The sequence below is a fragment of the Ictalurus furcatus genome, chromosome 1 (genome assembly GCF_023375685.1).
Source record: "Ictalurus furcatus strain D&B chromosome 1, Billie_1.0, whole genome shotgun sequence".
Classification (NCBI taxonomy): Eukaryota; Metazoa; Chordata; class Actinopteri; order Siluriformes; family Ictaluridae; genus Ictalurus; species Ictalurus furcatus.
In genome coordinates this window covers 30,585,190-30,599,786 of record NC_071255.1, presented here as the reverse complement: position 1 = coordinate 30,599,786, position 14,597 = coordinate 30,585,190, and the positions used below count along the sequence as shown (strand labels likewise).

General features: G+C 40.5%; 1 protein-coding gene across 5 annotated transcripts in view; it reads left to right on the top strand.

Moving 5' to 3' along the window:
• The window catches only part of pard3aa (par-3 family cell polarity regulator alpha, a), a 434,509-nt gene that overhangs the window by 264,823 nt on the left and 155,089 nt on the right, over positions 1–14,597 (top strand). For all 5 annotated transcript variants that reach the window (XM_053635967.1, XM_053635945.1, XM_053635955.1 and 2 more), the window contains exon 15: positions 9,318–9,504. In XM_053635967.1, the coding sequence (XP_053491942.1) occupies positions 9,318–9,504 (187 nt within the window). The remainder of the gene's footprint in view (positions 1–9,317; positions 9,505–14,597) is intronic.

Here is a 14,597-nt window from a genome sequence, read left to right as displayed (position 1 = left end):
AAGATTTTAAAATAAGATAAAATGGGTGGTTAATCTACAACATCAAGAAGAATCTAAGTAATCAGGCTTCCTCCATTCAAATGTCAACCCAACCATGGAATAATAAAGTCATGAGCACAGGAAATCACTTTTAAATTGCCCATTTAGGGCTATATATAACTTCTCTGATTGAATTTTGAAGGGAATTGTTTCATTAAGCCATCAGATGTTAAGAGGCACAAGATGATTTAACCAGCCACAGATCACGGTTTTAACAGAGGTTTCCAGAGTCTCATTGTATCTTACTTAACGTCATCACTAAGGCTGAGGTCGGATCCTTATTTCCTCTTGATAAGATATAAGAATTTATGCCACAGCGCTGTTGAATTCTTGATTCTGGCTGGTGAGGTGGTGGTGTTTAATTTTCTGTAACAGCAGCTCTGATGGCAGTGCCGACTGTCATTCAAATCACAGGTTTATATTCATGCACGCTCGCTAATACATTACCGTTTCCATCGTAACAGCTCATTCACAGGGACTTGTATTGCGGGATCTCTTAATAACCTAAGGCAAAAACATGTTTTTATGTAACAAAGAAAAATATACGATTGTTTCTGTAAAGAGAGGTTTATTTAACGTTTATGGAAGGGGTCTCGGGGTGTCAGTGCTTTGTTAGGATCAGTTTGTTGTGTTTGTACTGGCAATAACATAACCGATAACAAGAACTCACGTTTTGCAGACATACCACTAAAGTGTAAATCAATAAATGATTGAAAAGTAGGAAGTGGTGTTGATTTAACGATTTAAAATAAATAAATAAATAAATCATTCATTGCTGATGTCACATTCATCGAATGTTAAACCACTGTCTATCTGTAGCATGTGCAGAATGTTAATTGTGAGTATTGGTTTCTCTCTGAAATGTAAATCTGTGTCATTGACGCTAAGCCTGTGCAGTTTAAAAGTCAGATTTAATGTAGTTTGAATGTCACACCCATAACTCTGGAATCGACGAACACAAAACACTGAAACGAGGTCATTTTGCTTTAGTGTTTCATGTCTGTGCCTTTCTTCTTAGTGTAGAAATCATGCTGATTTCCCTCGAGCAATAATAATTTTGTATTACAGTGCGTTGTTTTACCATAAGTCCTTGGCTTGTTCTCATTTCCAAACCACATGAAGTCACTATGGGACATTTCCGAAGCAGTCTAGATATGCAAACTTGTGAGTGCTGATTGCAAGTCCATGGGAACTTGTGATTAATGCCACATGTTGGCCATTTTTTTCCTTCTTCTACGACACTCCTGGATCACTCAGCTTGACCTTGTCGGCTTAAAGGGAAGCAGAAATGACATGCCTCAACCAAGCCTGTTAAATCAGCTTGTAGGCTAGTTAATGCGATCTGGAGCGCCGCTGTGTGAAATGATTCGTATGCAAAATGATTCGTCCTCTCAGCAGCATGTCTTCCCCCTGATTGTTAACTAAACAGGCAGGCCTTATATGCGTGACAGAACGGGTTCGTGATCTAATGGTCTCAGACCCATTCGCTCAGTGCTCATTGAAGGCTCATGTGGAATCCTGTGGAAAATCTCTTCTAAAAACTGGCGCGCTAATGGTGTGATCCATCAGCACGGGAATCAGAGATTCCAGCTCACCACAAATTTGCTTATATTGGCAATTGGCACTGTGGTTGTTAGGATCTAATAGTTTTCTCTAATACCGTAGTTGGAGAGACACATTAGTTGCTTGGGGGTCAGTTAATAGCTCCCTATTGAATTTCACTGCTACATTTACATTTATATTTATGGCTTTTGGTGGACACCCTTATCCAGAGCGACTTGCATTTTTATCTCATTTATATGACTGAGCAGTTGACGGATAAGGGCCGTGATCAAGGGCCCAGCAATGGCAGCTTGGTAGTGCTGGGATTTGAACTCTCAACTTTTTGACCGGTAGTCCAACGTCTTAACCATTGAGCTACCACTTCCTAAGCAAAATGTTTTATTTGATATATAAAAATAAAAACCCGACATGTTCCAGTGTTTTTAAAATTCTGGTTTTATTATTATTATTATTATTATTATTAGAATTAGAACATTGGCTAATTGCTCTTTATATATAGCCTCAGGATAACATTGTACTTTCTGTTGGTACAGAATGTAACAATGCACAAACCCTTGCTAAATGCACTGCCAGCTTCTGTAGTGTGCCATTAAACACCCTTGCACCATGGGCATACTGGAAAATGAAGTAAAATATATAAAGCGTCCATGTTGAACTTCCATTCATGAGCAACACCTCAGTGTCCACCTCCCTCATGTGTTCTTCACATCCAGTAGACCTTGACATTCCAATAAGGGCATGAAATAAAAGGTCTCACTGTTGCTAATTTATCTGAGCACCAGTAAGGACAAACATGATGGTGTCAGCAGCAGTTGGATGGATTTTGGACGGTTTCCGTAACGACACGGTGCCCGAGTCTGTGTGAAAACACCAGGAGTGTTTGTTGTTACTGGTGGACTGCATGAGGGGTCGTTTGATTACACCATGACAGGAAGCAGCAGTCGAGCTCTGGGCCATCTGCACATGGTGAGGAGAAATTAATCTAAAATAACATCAGGTACAAACACACAGTTGCTTCATCACACCCAGCAGTTTGGTAGAAATTACTTTTGCTTTTTTGGTACTATCTTTCCCAAATCATTTCCCTACATGTATGAGCGCAAATAGGTGGATACTGCAATAGTATCCAAATAGTTTTTTTCCAAATACCCCCACATGACCACTCAGCTCTCTTGCCTGTCCTCTACAGCCACTTTAATGGGAAGAAAGTAAGATGTTCATTGTCCCACTCCTCCATTTCATCCAGTCTGCTTGCCCTCTCTGCTCTATAAGCCTGACTGGCTAATGTATCTAGACAAGGTGCAGACGAGGTGTCGGAAAGATTAGTCCGTCTCAAACATTCTGAAAGTCCTCCTGAAGAGACAGAGAGAGAGAGAGCTCTTCCTTAATGAACACCAACCAGCAGTGAGCAGTCCAGCTGCATGACTAGTATGGTGTCACGCTACACTAGTATTACGTGGGAAATGTCGTCGACATCTCATAACTTATAATGGGTATTTTAGTACTCAACCTCTGGATTCCGATTCGTAACGGTACCACAGTGTCTGGTGAAAGAGAAATACACGAATACATGTATAACAAATAGTGCAATGCTTAGTCTCATCATGCTTGTCCTTCAGGAATTTATTCAATTCAGCATGAGCTGTCTGATGAGTTCAGTTATTCACTACAGTCATATTAGATCCAGGAAGAGGAGTGTGCTTTCTCACTAGCGAGCCAATTAGCACCATGTTATAGAACTGTGGCCTCTGCAGCATTTCCTTTTCTTTTTCTGCTTAATTATTCCTTTCAGTGGCACTGGAGTGGCCCTGGCCGTACCTGATCTCACGTTATTTAGTGGAAGCGAGAGGAATGCCGCCGAGCCGTCCTTGTTTAGAGAGCCGGGCACTCGAGTCAGAGGGTTTGCTGGGTTGAAGTGAGAGAACATGACTGTGATCTGAACTGAAGCCAATTAAGGTGGTGCTGTGCCTTGAGCTATATATTTCAACTTTTGGCCCCCCCCCCCCCCACTGTAAAACTAAAGATAGGTTTGCAAAGGGAAGTTCTGTGAACACACAGAACACGCTAGCACATATATCGATTAGCATGTGAGATGAGGAAGGTTCAAGGGCATGCCTCGACAGGATTCATTAAAGCAGTCTGGTATTCAAGCAGGGAGACTTTGATCCACTGAAGTGAAGACTAATAAATATGGCCAAGGGTGTTTGATATACTTGCTTTCATCACTGGAAGAATTCATCCTCCGCAGCTGTATCACACAATTGTTTTTGTGATGTAATTGATAGTGCCTATGCCTAGTCGTAAGATCTCACTGCATTATATGCACACTCACAGCTCATTCCCTAGTTGGAGTCTTGTGCATAGACATTTAGATCCAGGCTCCCAGCAACCCTGTGTAGGATAAGCGGCACGGAAGACGGATGTCTTTTGTCAGTTCTCTATCATTAAAGCAGTCCGGCATTAAAGCAGGGAGGTTTTGATCCAGTGAATTCAGCGTGCTGAAATTCTCCTATCAACAGACTCTTGGACAAATAGTGATGCTACTAGATTAACTACATAATTCGATAGTGTGAAATCTGACTGCGAATTATTCAGTATGTGCAAATTATTGTATACCTTTGGAGCCGAGTCAAATACTTCGAATTAGTTTGCACCGCACTTAGGTGCGACCTGTGTGGATAACAGCAGCATTGTTCTACTTCTACAGAGGACGCTTTCTTCTCGTCATGAAGACAAGAATATCAAACATCCACGACCATGTTTCTTAATGTTGAGCATGAGCATGAAAGATTCACACAGCAGTGGATAGACATTTGTCTGTAAGCTATGCAAACCTGAAACGAATATATTATAGACAACAAATTTTAAGCAAATTAAGGACATAAAAAGGCGGGGAGCCTCTTATGCTTTTTGTTATTGTGCTTGTTAATTTAAGTTAAGAGGATGGTCAGGAGTGATGGCATAAGGAGCTGAGCATTTTCTGTTCAGTCAATGCAAAGAAGCAGTGTACGTATTTACAAAACAGGTAACTGTTTCAACAGAGCATGACGACCGACCTCAGATATGGCTTAGCCTAGCATCAGCTAATATGAAATAGCAAGCAAGGATCAAAACATTCTTGTTGCATTGCTTGCTGCATGCCCAATGTTAACTAGCTAGCTAGAAATTTCCAGAACTGTTCTAATAGTAGCGTGAACCCACTGTTAATTCAGTTTAGTTTTCATTCTTAGTAGTAAAGCAAAATCTGTTTGCTGTAGCATACCATGTTCAAAGCACGTAAAAGTTATTTTGTGCAATAAATTAGCTGCACAATAAAATGTAAATACCGATGTTGATTTTGAGTTTGACAAAGCAGCTTCAGTGTAGTTAGCTACGTTTTGTTTCTAGCTATCTACTGTACCAAAATGGCAGTTTAGCTGCGGCTGTTTTACTCCATGATTCGGTTGTTGCTTGGCAAGTCTAACAATAGCTTCCCCAACACTGCTCTTGGCTAGCTCATCTAGCGCATAATTACTACCTACTGAGAGGTCTTCACATTAACATACATGTACACAGAGCAGCAAAACAGACTTCGCTAATATCCACGCTCCTTCTAGTCTTGTCAGGCTCCTCTGATAAAATCAAAGGAAAGTTTGCTGCTATTTTCTTGGCTCTAATTAGACCCTGAAGCATAAGCTTTTTAAAGTTTCTGCGCTCGGTGTGCTCGAACTTGGCCTGCAATGGCTTGTGTGCAGGAATAGTCTTTTAACATAGTAGCTTAAGTCAGACCTGTGAGTCGCTGTCTGTCACCATAAAATGGAGTGGGAATTTGCCTTGCTTGTCTTGCAAGTAGCTTTAATGATTTATTAATGAACGGCTGGAGCCGCTGAATGCTAATCGCAGTGCTGTTAATTCCTCTGCCAATCTCATTAGGCTGAGTTAAAGTTAACGAACTTTCGCTGATCAGAGCTGAGCGCTTCTCGGGTCCCCGAAGAGACGTGTTATTGAATTACCTTTTGCGCCGTTAGAAGTTTGACAAGGAGAATCATGTGACTGGATCTCTGGATATTATTTTATTGTGAGAGGATTGACAGACTTGCATCGTTGATGCACAAGCAGCAGAGATGGTGGAAGGAATAGTGGGATAAGAATCTAGCTGAGTCAAACAGCTTGATTATCTATTATCACCTTCTGAATTTTTTCGCATACATGCATTGGCTTGAAAATGCTGTGCACAAAGTAGTACGTCTTCTGGCAGGAAGAAATATAGAGAAGCAACATCCAGAGCAAGGTATTTCACTTAGCGGTCTCTTGTGCGACAGCATGAGGTGGTACTTTGCTTTTAATCAATCAGGTGTGCTTGTGTGTGTACATGCAGGTGTTTGAGTGTTTGTATCCATCTTGGTACACTTACAATTCCATATGACGAAGAAATTTTAGTGGCACACTTTGCATTGTCTGTGTAATCCAATTGACTTCGACATTGACCGTCCAATTTGACATTCGTGTCTTAAATCGCATGCATTCTGAGAAATAAATACACGTAAAATGAATACAAGTATGGGAGCATGGTGGCTTAGTGGTAGCATGTTTGCCTCAAACCTCCAGGGTTGGGTTTTGATTGGCATCCGTAATTGTCCGTAGTGTATGAATGAGTGTTTGTGTGCGATTGTGCCCTGCCATGGATTGGGACCCCGTCCAGGGTGTCCGTCGTCCCCCCCCCCGCCTTGTTCCCCGAGTTCCCTGGGATAGGCTCCAGACTCGAAATTTGCCTGGCAGAAAAGCTAATTCAGCTCATTCAGGGAGAATGATGCCGAATTTGAAAGATGCACATTTGTGTCTGGTAGCGGTTACTTGATCTAGGTGAACTTTGACCTGTGCATTCACAAGCTATGGTCTTGTGAGCCAGTAGTAAATAACAAGGCGGGACTGTGGTCGCGTCCGTCTGTAAAAAGGTGCTGCTTATCGTTAAGTAGAAGTGGTAGCGCAGTGGTTAAGACATTGGACTACTGATCAAAGTCGTGAGTTCAAATCCCAGCACTATCCACACTACCACTGCTGGGCCCTTGAGGAATGACATAAATGGAAGTTGCTCTGTATAAGGGCTTCTGCCAAATGCCGTAACTGTATAAGTAGAAGTCTACAGCTGAATTTAGCCTCTTTGTTTTCTTACTAATTTTAAAGATACGTCGTTTCTTCATCTGCATGGATTTTCTTGTTTGCCATGTTGACTCTTTTGGAAGCTAAAAGTGCATCGCTAGTTATTATGGTTCACCTTTATGAGAGTTTAATAATCAACACCTGTCCGTTTTCTGCTGCAGCCATTACCTGTGTTCTGAAGTACTCTGAAAGCTAATTTGAAACGTGTTTACTTTGCAATTTCAGTCTAAAAGTAGGCAGTAATGACATGAAGGTCGGCTCTTGCAGCCCTGCTGTCCCTTGTGCCTGAAGCCAGTTGATCTGCATGGCTTATTAAAGGAAATAGTCATAAATTGAAGGCACTGAGATGTGAAATGAAGACTCGGAAGACTCTGACCTTTCAACAGCTACTAACAACTTTGAGGTTTACTTTTGTCTTACAGTCGACAGAGAGAGGACCCTTGGTTCTCATCTTTCAACAAGAGCTTATTAAAGGTTTTTTTTTTTTTTTTTTTTACCCCAGGAGATGTCTTTAATTCTGCCCTTTCTATTCAGTATTTTAAAGTATTAAAGCTAATTCATTTCCATTAAAGAAAATTCGTCATTCTTGGAGACGTTCGGAAGTTGAACGCAAGTTATATCGTGCTAAGAGGAAGCCAGAGTAAATACCTTTCCACCCCTCAGGTAGCAATTACATATAATTGCTCTTAAGCTGGTAAATGAAGTCTGATAATGAAAACAAACGCACTTGCAGTAGCTTTAAGGAAACCTAGAGATTTCAAGTTTTAACAAACTCAGTAATCGTGACTGCAAACGTCTTCTTATTTTTGTCCAGTAAAACAAGTCCTGCAGACCGAAAATAAAGTTGTGCAAGCATAAAATTTGGGTAACTAGATAATACTCGGGCAAAACATGAGCTCGATTGGTTTGTTGGTAGTGCCGTAGCACTGAACGTTATGATTTGGCTCCTATCTTGAGAACCATTAGTTCTAGTGACAGTTTCTGGTTTGTTTTTTTTTTTTTTTCTCCCCCCCCCCCCTCCCCTCTTTCCTTGTCTTATTGTGAACAAATTTGGAGCATTTAGCTCTGCCAAATTATATTGTGTGCTATTTTTCAATATACAAAAGCTACTTTTACAAACTAGTCAGAATACTCAAAGTCTAGAAATCAGTATTCATCAAAAACATGTTGAGGAAATAAAAGGCCACTCCATACCATTCAGTCCTTGATTGCAGGGATTCACACAGAACCTGAAAAGCTTGTTTAGTACAAGCTTCTGAGGATGTCTGTAAAGCTTGGGACATGGTCATTTCATAGGGGCCAGGGTTAACTATAAGCCTGGTGGAGATGAAATTTGGTTAACTGCATCATTGTGCTTATCTTTGGTTGTATTTCTATCAGCTTTCCTCAGGCATTTTATAAGGTTAGCTCGGAGCTGATATTGCGAAATGTTCATGTAGTATATGATCTTTTAGGTGATCTATATAACTTGGCAAGAACTGAACACTGTTGGCACTCTTGAAAGTGGTTCTTGGACCCTGCTTGTCACCACCTGACAGAAGTGCACCTAGCCTTAAGGCTCAATAAAATTAGCTTTTAACTATGCATATGCAAGATGGCTGCCTTGCATCTCTTGTGATTATTTGGTGCATACGTAGCGTAAATAGCCAACGTAAATAGTGGGGGCAGCGTAGAACCATGTGACACTGTGTCTGCCACAGAATAAACAAACTAACTAACACTGTGCCTCAAATTGCATACGAATGTACAATTCTAGACCGTTATTGAATATTAACACTGATCTGTTTTCCTATTACAGTTATTGTGTGAATTTTAAAAACCTTTCCTATAGGCTTCAAACCTACCAGCAGGTCTGTTTTGTGTCCGCGTCTTCTGGATTAGTAAATACTTGAATGCAAGGTCATAGTTTTGATGTCAGAAACAGATCGTGTTAACAATCACGACGACGGCAGAAAGGTCTATTTGACTTAAACGGTAAATGGTCTGCATTTATATAGTGCCTTTTTAACCTTAGCGGTTCTGCAAAGCGCTTTACACTGTTTCTCATTCACACACACACACACACACGCTCGCACACTAGCCTGCCATCAGGAGCAACTTAAGGTTCAGTGAATTGCCCAAGGACACTCGGTTATTCGAATCTCCAACCCTACACTTTAGTGGGCAACCCGCTTTACCACCTGAGCCTCCCGACTTGGAAACCTGACTACATGGATGTTGCGGCTCTTACGTGCACGACATCGGCGGATCGTGTTTATTGTCAAAATTTACAGACTTTTGCATACAAAAGCAAGTGAAAATAAGTTGCATTTTCAGTTGAATTTGGGGAAACCCCTTGAAGCATTCGTTGTGTTGAACTATTCCAATCGCTTTTGTTTGATTTGTTCATCGCAAACAGCTGAAAGTCTGTACATTTTGACAATAAACCTGATTTGCAATGGGGGTTGAATCATTTTGTCTGCAACTGTATTTCAGCTCCAGCACCATTCTCGCTGCCAGACGTGCAGTTCTTTACTGTACCAGCGTATGTGTTTAACACTGACACACTCTGTTCTACTCTCTCCTATCTGTCTCAGGTAACTACCAGCTGTCCCCCACTGTGAACATGCCTCAGGATGACACAGTCATCATTGAAGATGATAGGCCGCCTGTACTTCCTCCTCTACTGTCTGACCAATCGTCTTCCAGCTCCCATGATGACATGGGCTTTGTGATAGAGCCGCCTGCCTCCTGGGCCATAGATGTTCAGAATCAAGATGAAAGGTAAGATTATTCACGATAAACTAAGAATAAGCGTCCGTGCTCATATTAGATCCATCATCAAACAGGGCGGAGTTGAGAAAAGTCATGAGTTCAAATCCCAGCACAAGTCTTATGCTCTAAGGGAAGTGCTGGTGCATTTCTGACACTGGAAGCATTTTCCCCCCTCATCTTTATAAAGTGTATCTTACAGAAAGGATACGCTTCTATTTTAACCATCCACACCAACTTTTAATCACAGGATTTAGGTTTTAGTCGCTATATTAAAAAAAAAAATACATACTATGAACTCCAAACCATCTGATCATATCTTTTGTGTATAAGGCAGCCTGCTTGTGCCATGTTTTTTTTTTTTTTAAATCTCTGCAAGAGTTATATCATAGAGGAAACTTTAATTAGAGGATCTAATTAGATCTCAGATCTTTAATCTGAGAATTGCACTAAACTAATATTTGAGAGAGGGTTTTTCTATGCTTTCTCAAAAGCGGTGGACTAACTTTCGCTCCGTCCTGCTGCAGTAATTTGGTTGTTTGCGGTCGTAGGTGTATTACCTCATTGTATTTTACTGGATGCCAGTAAGAAAATCTATCACAAGCCTTGAAATAAAATGATGTGAAAGCATACACACTTGCTTTCTGAGACCACACTTTGGTCCTGAGCCAGTTTATTTACGTCCACCTTCCTTACAGCTGCACTCACTGATCATTTGATCAGCCGACACTGTGTCCATGGTGTGTGTCCCCCTGACTTCGCATCACACTTCGGTCATAGATTGATACACACATGATACAACGATTATACTATGGAAAAACAACCCCCCGATGTATGAAAACAACCCTTCTTTGACGCCTTATATAAAACGTTCCAGATCTGACACTTTTGCTGAGCTCCAGTCTTTCACTGAAAATGAATTCAGGTTTGTTTGTATAATGCGTTTAATAATAGATATTGTATTGCATGATTCAGCTTTCGGGTGTAGATCTAGATCCCTAAGTTGGACCGACAAAACAGGTGTGTTTAGTAGAGTGCAGTCAGTAAGTTCTGAGTGTCTGTATTGTACTGATACCAGCATCACACACACACACACACACACACACACACACACACACACACACACACACACACACTCTATCGCGAGTGTCGTTGCAGTGCTGAGAATGAATCACCACCCAAATAATATCAGGTCGGTGGTGATCCCTTACAACTCGGATGTAAGAGTCATAGTTTTTTTAATTGAGACACAGATCATGGCAACAATCACGACGACGGCAGAACGTTCTGAAGAGTAATATCTCGTGTGTGTGTGTTGAATGTCGCTGTGCATGAAATCTCTAAAACATTGCAGTTTGACTTAGAAACCTGACGTATATGGATGTCATGGCTCTTACGTGCCATTCAGTGGATATCTCTTTTAATACTTTACAGAAGATACGCAGGCAAGTGTGTGAACAGTTCCACTCGTGTTGCCAATGCTTCTGAATACGCACACATCCCTCAATAGAATAGAACCAGTGGGATTTTAGTTCTCATCGGTCAACAACAGATCCTCTTATTTCAGCTAAATCTCTACTCCTTCTCTCAAACACGTAGTTCTTTGCATCTCTTGAGAAATAATATCAACCGATGGGCTACATTTGGTTTGTATAGCATCAACGGTATGAATATGAACTGGTTATATATATATATATATATATATATATATATATATATATATATATATATATATATATATATATATATATATATATATAAAAAATGATCAAAGAGCATAACTACAAGGTGGATGAAAGTAATAAGCCTACACTGCAGCACCTGTGAGTGAAGGTCGTAGATCCCGCTGAGGTAAAACCCAGAGTGGACGAGTGTGCTGTGTAGCTTTTCTGTCTTGTGTCTCTCTCTGTCTCTGCAGTAAACTCTGCAGCGGTATTGACTCATAAAGGTCCTCAAGATTAATCAAACCACAGCCCACTGTGCTATTATGAACTTGTGCTATTATGATTCGTCATAGCACGTGTAACTTTAATGAAAGGCTTTAAAAAATGTTTTTTCTTTTTTAAATCACTCCCGTCTGAGGCGTAAATTTGTACCACAGTAACTTTTAATATATTCGAGCCCTTTCTGAGAAACTGGTTTTTATACCAGCGGAGATCTGCAGCATGATAGAAAGCGAAATATGAGGGCACTGTAGGAAGTCTAGGCCGAAGGTTTCCAGATATAAGCCTCGTTCACACTTAACGTGAGGTGACTAAACCCACACTTTCTTAAAATAAACCCCGCTGTGCAACATTTGTTGGGCGGCGTGTGGGAAGCACCTGGAATGGAAAGGTACTAACTTGCTAAATGTCTTTCATTTTTTAATTTGAATAAATAGCTTATAGAAATGTGAACGCACACGTTGTAAGCACATCTAGGAATCAGTCGAGGAAGGAGACCCTGGAGCCGGTGCTAAATAATTCATAAATAATGACAAAGTTATAGTAGGATAAAGACTCAACTATATTTAGCCTCAGATGCATATGGCATGCATTGAGATTTGCAGTTAGTCCTACAGTGTTAAGTTTTAGGTTGTGAGATTGATCTCTGTGTGTGTGTGTGTGTGTGTGTGTGTGTGTGTGTGTACAAAAGACTGAGTTTACTGATTAAACTGCAGGCTTTTAAAGCAAGTGACTCAGATCAATTGTTTCTCCTCATATTCCGCTTCCCCTGTCCCCCATGTCACTGATTATAAATGACTGCTTTTACTTCTTGTTTGTATAATATTGAAATTTGAATCCATTAAATTATAAACTTATGGATTGCTATACCAGTACACACACACACACACACACACACACACACACACACACACACACACACAAACACAAGTTTCTCATTGGAGGGGCAACAGTGCCTTAGGTTAATCTGAATTATTCATGTCTAAAAAGCCTATCCTGCATGTCACCTTCCTCTCGGTCCTTTTTACACACACACACACACACACACACACACACACACACACACACACACACACACAGACAGTGTAAGTCAAAGTGGATGTTTATGGTCCATTCTGATACAGTGTGGAGCGTCTTGTTAGAGAGAGAGAGAGAGAGGAAGGTGACATGCATGTTTTGCTTTTTGGACATGAATAATTTAGAATAACCTGAGGCACTGGTGTATGTCCATTTGTGTGTGTGTGTGTGTCAGTGATTATCTTTTAATAACAATGGAGAACAATCACTGAATGAAAATGATCAGCAGCTCAGTATATGAAATCATCTATTTATTTTATTTTTTTGTTGGACATTTATGAAAGGGTTTTATTTCGGAGCTCGGTAATGCTGTGTTTAGGTCGGGTTCAACCGAACCTCCCGTTAGTGTCATGTTAATGAACTTGGAATTTGTTCCATGAGCAAGGTTGCCTAGTTGTGCCAATAACATCCTCATATTTGCAAATAAATTCTACAAACCCGAAATGTGCACCACTGTTAACTGTTTTTTCCGCAAAACCCCGAGTACGTTTTTCTGCGCATGAACATTTTTGGAGCGTTTAATAATTTTGCGTAAACCTGGCAACACACAAGTAGTGTCACAACTACACGTTTAAGTTCACTTTACTTATGTGCTTTTTATTGTTTTGTCCTGCGGGTTCATGATGCACACACGTGTCCTGAAGCTGTACCTGGCAAACCATCTCCAAAAGTAAATAAATAAATAAACAAACACACAAACAAATAAATAATGCCCTGCCTAATTGCTCGTATCGGTATTTGTTTAGGACGCATTACCTGTTCAGTCTGAATAATGGACTCGTGTTTGCTTACATCATTGGAAAATATGAGTGGGAAATGAAGCCCTTTATCTTTCCTTCTGTTATCGTTCTCCTCCTGCCCCACTCTACCTCCATGTGCTCGGGCTGTATCCTGGCTAGGTGCAGTCCTGCATCTTCCTCATTAGCACGTTAACACGGCTGTTTACGAGATTAATGATGACTGCTTAGCAGGAGCAAGGCCACCGCTCACACTCAACACACTTTAACAGTGACCTACTTTTACAGCTCTCAAAAACAACCGTGCGCGCGTGCGCCTGGGTGTGTGTGTGTGTGTGTGTGTGTGTGTGTGTGTGTGTGTGCATGTGCCCTCCAAGTCTCGTATCCTGGTTAAATGCTGTTATATTTCAACTGTATTTTCAGTGTATAGTTGAATTCTTTTGTAAATTTGTTGCTCCTTCAGTAGATTCCAATAAAGATGCTGAGATACAAAAATGTTGAAGTTGAAATGGCTGTGACAGGCTAAACAAACAGAACATCAAGAGATGATGCTCAGCAATCTGGAGATGTCCAGGGCTCGAAAGCTTATCGATTGGCCAAGATTTACAACCAGGTACTGAACATGACACAGTCATTCAGGATTATGTTAATTTGTGCAGTTGTTCGTGGTCCCGTTAAATGCAGGGCCATTTAATGTAGCAGCATTAAATCAATTAGCAAACCAATAACCGATTCATTAATCATTTAGGAATTGTGCAAATGGGTGGGTAAATACTGAAAGCAGGTGCTTGAGTGAATCGGCAGTTTACTAATTCAAGAAATCGTACAAATGAGAGGAATCAGTAAATTTAAATATATAGATATAAAGAAGGGTACTCTTCAGTCATTTTACTACTAAGTGTTTGAATTGTATTTATTTATTTCTTTGATCAACTGCCTCTTCTGCTGCCCTTTTAAAAAATAAAAAATATATTAAAAATATAATAAATGATAATAAAAATGAAATATTTATGTCCTGTACCAGGAGGCGGAGCTCATAGACCTGTCGGTCATTTCCCAGATATTTACAGAATCTTTCACTGGTGAACGTCAGGGTGAAGCTACAGCTTCTCATTACCCATAACCTCGTTCTCTGGATTGTCATCACATGTTACCAAACAGCCTGGCTTGTCGGTGCTGCTCAGAGAGGTAAAAGATTAACTTTAGGGTCAAGTCTAGGGTGTCTAACAGATACAGCGTATTTTCTTCTTCTTGTTAATGGTGCTTCTCTGAGTACAACATTCTCTGACTTAAATCTCATATGACGATTGCTTAATATCTGGCTTATTGAATGACCGATAGACCGTGT